Source organism: Lichenostomus cassidix, chromosome 20, assembly GCF_008360975.1.
Source record: "Lichenostomus cassidix isolate B80296 chromosome 20, HeHo_3.0, whole genome shotgun sequence".
NCBI classification, from domain to species: Eukaryota; Metazoa; Chordata; class Aves; order Passeriformes; family Meliphagidae; genus Lichenostomus; species Lichenostomus cassidix.
In genome coordinates this window covers 14,314,938-14,321,848 of record NC_139500.1, presented here as the reverse complement: position 1 = coordinate 14,321,848, position 6,911 = coordinate 14,314,938, and the positions used below count along the sequence as shown (strand labels likewise).

Sequence of the window (6,911 nt, the reverse complement as noted above, 5' to 3'; positions counted from 1 at the left end):
ATTCAACTTAAGATCATTTCAAACTTACTAAATTCTGTTGTCTTCTGCATGTTTGTTTTTTTCCTTTCTTACTCTTCCTTGATACAATTTTAAAAATATCTTCTTAATTAAGGAAACTGTGAGAATAAAAGTCTTAGTAAAAGACTGGGCAGGATGAGGGGGGCATCTTCCTTTCCTAAGAACAACTACAAACCTCCCCAAAAAGCCATCTGTGGGTGGAAGTGTCAGCTCTGTCATGTGCACAGCTACATTTGAGCAGCTGCTGTCCACCACTGGCACCCAGCAGCTTCCCAGCCCTGCAGAGCCACGTACAGCAGCTCACAGGCTCCGTGCCCACCTCCGGCCCCACCATCTCCTCTTCCTTCCTCCCAACCAGCATAGGCAGAACCATGCCCACCCTATGTCCAGCGAAGTGCAACATCCCTGGTGTCATGGGAGAATGGCACCTGCAGTACCCAGCTGGTAAGACCAGCACAAGCAGTACTGAACCCCGCAAATTGCAGGATCGGTGAACCCAGTGGTGGGGGGAAGCACCAAGCTAAAGTGGGGGGGGGAAGCAGCAAGCTAAAGAGCCAGGACAGCTGCTGGCAGCACACTTTGGCCCATTCCTGGCCAAACAGTCTGGCTTCAATTTCTTGGAAATGCATCACTTGTAGCATACAATCCTGCCTTCATGTGCCAGTCTCTTGATGAGGCTGAATTCAACACCAGCATCGTGGAATCTCATCCTGTGAAAGGCTCTGGACCAGCAGGTTTTTTCCCAGTGGTGGTGTCACTTCCCTTTGCTGTCTGCTCCAAAGCCAAACACAGAGACCAGTGCACATGCCGGCAAGAGCCTTTGCTGTGTGAACGCTGGGGTGTCCTACAAGCACGTGGACAAGCACTGCACAGGAGGTACAGTGGCAGCATCTGGTTCCACTGGCCTTGCTCACCTGCTTGCAGTTGTGCAAGTCAGAGAGCAGGGCTGTAAAGCCAATGGAGGCATACTGCTGTCATGGTAGTCTCATAAGCGGATGTGTGATGGTTTGTGCCACCTGTGATCTTGGAGTGCAAAAAAAGAAAGTAAAGCCAAATAATTCAACAAGTCAAGGGAGTTAAATTTCAATCCAAACAGGAACTTTATTAATTGTGCCCATAAAGCAGTTTGCGATGGGGGGGGGGGGGGGGAAGAGAGAGAGAGAGAGAGAATAAAGGAAAAGATAGGGAGAAAAGGGAAGAAAAGGGGTGTATAGGTACCACCATGGGTCCCAGATGTCCGGCATCTCTGGGGGTCCCGTCCAGAACGCATTCCTCTGCCTCTGTCTTCAATCAATATGATCTCACGATAGGGAAGATCTTCGGAATTCAGTTATCCCAGAGCTGTCTTTTATGCTAGTCCATACACCTGGTCCCTCCTTGCAACCCACCATTGCTCTCCTTTAATTCTTGTGAAGATATGCAGGCCACACATGGCAAGAGAGGAGTGTCTGAGGTGTGGTCAGCTTTGGAGGCAAGTCCCTTTATCTTGCGCATGCACTTCTCTCAGCGGTGGTGGTTGACTTGGGGTCTTTGAGGCTTTGCACATGCTTTGTTGGCGTATGGGCCTGGGGTAAGTCCCATCATTTTTGCTCCATGTATCTTTCACAATAGTGGGTAGCAGGGAGTCTATGGGTCTGTGATCCCGTCTTGCTTCATGGATCTTTCACAGTAGTGGGTGGCAGGGAGACAGGTGCAGAGCCTTCATTCTATACCAGCTTTGGCAGGCACAAAGCATTCATTACATACCAGCCTTGGCAGGCACGAAGCATTCTTTGCATACCAGCGTAAGTCCTGCACCTGTGGTTTCTGAGGCTTAGCACCTGATGAGAAATGCTGAGACAGAACTTGATTCTTTGACCAACCCTTACAACTGTCCATGATGCTGTGTCCAGTTGTCATGGATGTACTTGAGGAAAGCTGGGCTCAGGATCAACACCTGAGTGGGGAGTGGAGGAGTGATCAGGTGCTCTCCATGCTGGAACAAGACAGCCAGCCCACCACAGTGCAGCCATTGGGTCTCTGCCTAGCAGAGCTATGCCTGCCCCTCAGGAGCTGGAGCCCAGAGTGCCATCATCTTATTTCTATCAGCTTTGTTGAACAGTTTAACTCTCACATATGTGCTGCAAAAGCAGAGGCAAGCAGTGATCATGTAGCACACCCATTACTGAGGCAGCCCCTTTCTTTGCAGAGGGTGTCCAGTTGCCTGCCAGCACCCAGTCCAGTGGCACCCCCTGCCCCTTGGGCTGGCCCAGCAGCATACCCTGGCCTGGTGGTAGGAAGGGACACATCAAGCCCATGGCCCCACAGTGGGGACAGCTGCCATCCCACTCATGGGGATATGGGACTGCAGGCTGCCTGAGCCCTGTGGGGACAGGTCAGTGCCCAACTACCCCAAACTGCAGGGCAGAGGGATGGTAGGACCCTTGCTCACTACCCTTTGAGTCCGGGGCAGAGGCCTGGGGTCACTCTGCTGCCTTAAAACCCACACCCTGAACAGACACTATCCCACCCTTCCCTCAGTGTGCACACACAGACCCACACCTGCACATCCCAGACACACAGCAGCAATTATAAACAGAAATTTTGGGGAAGCCTGAGGCAGACTCACTTTTAGTCACAGGGAACCTCAGCCTGGTGGTGTGGTGGGAAATGTGGTTGATCATGGCTGAAAGAGCCAAGAGGGCTCTCTGGAGATGTGCCCTGGGGTGCACTGAGTTTGCTTGAATGGACCAGTCACCATTGGGGTGCACTGGGCACCACTGGGAAGGACCAGGCACTGTTTATGAAGGCAACATCCCACTCAATAGGCCCTGCAGAAAAACTGGGAGTGGTGCAGCATTGTCACACCCCAGGACTTTGCTGTAGCCCCAAGCAGATGCTGTATGACCTGAGCCCTTTGCAACCTATTTCACCCTCTCCTTGCAGCCCAAGGGCTCCCCTAGAGGGACAGAGGCCTCCTTCTTTGCAATTCTGGGGCCCCCACCCCATGACTGAATTCTAGACTCACATAGGGGAGCATCATATATGCCCCACAGTGATTTCTGGCTTCATGTACAACCAGAGTCCTCACCTGTTTCACACTTACCTGCCTGGCTCTGCCCAGACAGTTTTGTCTCTAAAACATACTCTATTCCTACCCCATTCAAAAGGTCATGAGGCAGGCACCTTTGCTATAAAACTGCACAGTCTGTTAAGTTCTTTGGAAATGCTGTGGTTCCACTGAGCATCACCTGCACTTCTCAGAAGGAATCTGTCCTCTCAAAACACTAGTTGAAACACCTCCACTTGGGATCAGATAATGTCAGGGCTTGTCTGTGCAGATGACAGGAGCCCTGGTGCACCAGAACCCATGCTGAGATCAAGTCTCATTTAGCCCATCAGCCCAACACCAAATACAGGTGCACATTCATGATCCCATCCTGTTCCAGTGTAGTCCTTGCTGCTGTACTACCGAGGAGGAAGGGCAAAGTGAGCAGTGAGGACTGTAAGAAGCAGGTTGTTCCCCTGCTCCAGAAAGCATCTACAAAACACAAGCAGCATCAGAGAGCACAGCCAAGCTTTTATTTGTGAGGAAATAAAGAGCTGAAACAAAGCCCTCTTCTGCACGCCTCTCCCTCTGTTGGCTGTCTCCACACTCTCAGAGGTTCATTAAACTTTCTGGTCCAATCTTGATTCCTGCCACAATCACCACTGTCTTTGAAGTAGTCCTGTGCTGGAGAGAATTTATCCATTGATGATTTTCTCGCTGATGTATCCAGGCATGGTGTAGACCAAAAGAATGAGGAAGATGGTCAGAACAGTGACAATGAACAGCACAATTATGTATCTCTTATACCGCTTCCAGATAAAAAACACAAAGGTCTTCATGGGATTCACAAACCAGTTGAAAGTTGTTTTTGGCCGGCTAGAACAGGAAGAGAAGAATAGATAAGCACACGCTCAACCCACAGAGCATCACATTGGCCCCTCTGTTTTGTCATCCTGCTACCAGCTCTTCCTGCTGCTTCCAGGCAGGATCACTCCAGGGACTACAGTTAGATGCACTGCCTGTTGGAACGCTAGAGAGAACAGGATGGAACTCTTGGGACAGTGTCTCAGTGCCCCCAGAGCTGTTCTTCACCCACAAAGACAAGGGGTCCCTTCACATAGACAGACCTGACCATAGTATCAGCAATGTTATGGCACAGCTACCTTGACTATCTTCCTGAGATCAACCCTGGGCCAGGTGCTGCAGCCCCAAGTCCTGTGGGCACACTCAAGCTCCAGGAAACCCTGGCAGTCCTGGTCCTGTAGACGCCACTGCCCAGAGCCTCAATGATTGCTCTTGGCTTCCTGACAAGACAATACTCCCAGTTTCCATACAAACAGCTGCTGAGAACACAGCACTGTCTATCCATGCTAAAGGTGATAATACAGATACTCACTTGGGCTTTTCCAGGGGTTCAGGCTCTTTTCGGCCCAAGCCAACAGGATTTTTGTCAGCATCCTCCACAGTCAGCAGTTGGAGCTCCGCTTCCACCTTACCCTGGAGGGAGAGTAAGTCTGAGTTACAGTCAAATGTGTTGCTTCACCAGACCACAGCACACGCCCTTCCACAACTGGGTATTTTTCTCCCAGTTCCACTAACAGATGGCTCAGAGTTTTTTTCTCCATTGGCTACAGACTCTTACTTCACAGCCAGTGGAAACTGTGGCCTGGTAAGAAACTGTTTTGCTGACAGGGAACTGTATTGTAATGCACTCCCCAGTTACCTGGTATTGTAATGCACTCCCTAGCTACCTGATTTGTCTGCACCCTCCCACAGTGGCCCTGAGCAAAATTCATCCTTGGGGACACACAATGGGCCAGTAGCAGGGCCATCAGGATTGAGTCTGTCCCACATCAGTTGGCACTTGCCTTTCTTGGGCAGGCAGAGACCCCAGGACAGGCTTCTGCTGCTGTCCTGACTGGCTGATGGGGAGCCTTGTGCCTCTTGCTTTGGAGTAGGAGTGAGCAAGGAGCACATGGTCTGGGGTGTTTCAGTGGAAACACTAAATTCCTAAATCAAGACAAGCTCCCTCATGGAGCACTGCTCTATGGGAAGCTCCAAGGAATACATGAAGCTGGACACCCCCATGGCAGCTGGTACTTCAGGGTAGACTAAGTGCTGGATTGGCAGTAGATGGGAGAAGTCTTCAGGATCCTGCACAAGCTGGGTCGCTGCTGCCTCTGTAGGTTGCGTGTGTGTAGGACAGGCTCCTGTATCAAGGCAGAGGCAAAACACTCACAGTGCTCACCAGTGCCAGCACCCCACCTTACCGTCAAGAGGTACTTGTTCCCGCTGGGATCTGTGAATTCCATGTCCTCTGGTTTGACTGAGCTGCTCCACTTCTTTTTCTTCTTGTACTCCCTCTCCTCTCTCTTGTCATCTTCTTCATCTCGGAGTTTGATGAAGGGCCACCAGCCCCTCATGCGCTTATTTCGGAAGATGGAAAAGCGAGGTGTTGCATTCTCCTTGGCCATTTTGATGGTGCAATGCTCAGAGCTCTTGGCTGCCCGCACCATGTCATGCAGCTTCAGCTCAATGGAGCCTGCAGGCACAGTGGAGACCACATGTTAAGACCCTGAGGTAAGCCCCATTTGGCTTTCTGTCTCTGCCATACTCCCAACTGCCACAAGTAGGTCCCAGCTGCAGCAATGATGTAGCAGAGTCCTGCATATTTACAGTGGAGAACCTGAAACTCTGCATAAAAAAGGACTAGCTCAGGAGTTAGAGACTAAGAGGCAGAAGCCCCAGGTCTCGTTTCATTTTTTATATGGGCAGTTAGTTGTCCATATGGCGAGTTATTTTCACCCCTTTACAAAGTCCCACCCTGCTCCCCTCACATGTCCAAGATCATCTTCCTCTCTAAATCCTGGAACTGTCAACTAAAATGATAAAGCTTTAAAATTATACATACAAGGGGTGCGGGTGTTCTCTGCTCAGTTTCAAGTGAGATTGCAGCTGGAGACAGTGACCAGTTTCAGGCCCCCAACACAAGAAAGGTGTCAACTAAATAGTGTTTAGTGGCTGAGATAGTCAAGTCTGTAGTATGTGCCACAGCACAAGGGGTGAGAGTTGCATACATGTTCAACCCAGAAAAGAGAGGTCAAGAGGGAGATCTTACTGCATCTCTCACTGCCTAAAGGAAGCTACAGAGCAGATGGAGCTAGACTCTTCTCAGAAATGGATAAAGAAAGCACATAAGGCAACAGACACAAAATGCTGCAAGTAAAAAAACCTGAGCCCTATGAGAAAGGTGCATCAAGGAAAAGGGTCTCAGAAGGGTGCTGGGATTCCATCCTCAGTGATAATCAAAACCCACCCGGACAATGTCCTGAGCAACCTGACCTATGGTGCATCTAGCCCTGCTTGGGGCAGGAGGTTGCAATAAACACTGCAGAGAAGCCCCTTCCTACTTAAAAGTTCCTGAGATTATACATGCCAGAAAGCATTGGGATTGCTAATGCTTTCTTCAATGCCTCAGTTCTTCATGGCTGAACCAATGGAAGTGCTTCATGGAGTAAAGCCGCTTAAATATACTATGAAATGTTGAAGTATTAAGAGAGTTTTAACATGTTCAAGAGACAAAAGGGCAAAGGGTCCCGCTTTCTAATAGGGAGGCTAAAGTTTAAAAAAGGGAGGAACAACTGTACAGAGTGCTATAAGCTTGGGGATGACAGCAGAAGTGGGAGAGAATCAGCAGTATTTGTGCTAGCACAATGTGGGTGGGATCACCACTAGTCTTGTTTCAGCACTAGGCCTTGCTACATGCCCAGCTCAGCAGGTCTGATTACTGGGAAGTACCAGAGTATCAAGGAGCTCTGAGCCCCCAGCAATGGGATGCTGAAAGTCAAGTGCCAAGAGTCTCACA

At 49.9% G+C, this 6,911-nt stretch overlaps 1 protein-coding gene across 1 annotated transcript in view; it reads right to left on the bottom strand.

Moving 5' to 3' along the window:
- Positions 1 to 3,557: 3,557 nt before the first annotated feature.
- Positions 3,558 to 6,911, bottom strand: part of LOC146428906 (fer-1-like protein 4) — a 41,017-nt gene continuing 37,663 nt past the window's right edge. The window contains exons 43-45 of the mRNA XM_085079054.1: positions 5,317 to 5,588; positions 4,443 to 4,543; positions 3,558 to 3,922 (exon numbers count right to left, since the gene is read on the bottom strand). Coding sequence (XP_084935180.1) covers positions 3,742 to 3,922; positions 4,443 to 4,543; positions 5,317 to 5,588 — 554 coding nt within the window. The 3' untranslated portion in view covers positions 3,558 to 3,741. The remainder of the gene's footprint in view (positions 3,923 to 4,442; positions 4,544 to 5,316; positions 5,589 to 6,911) is intronic.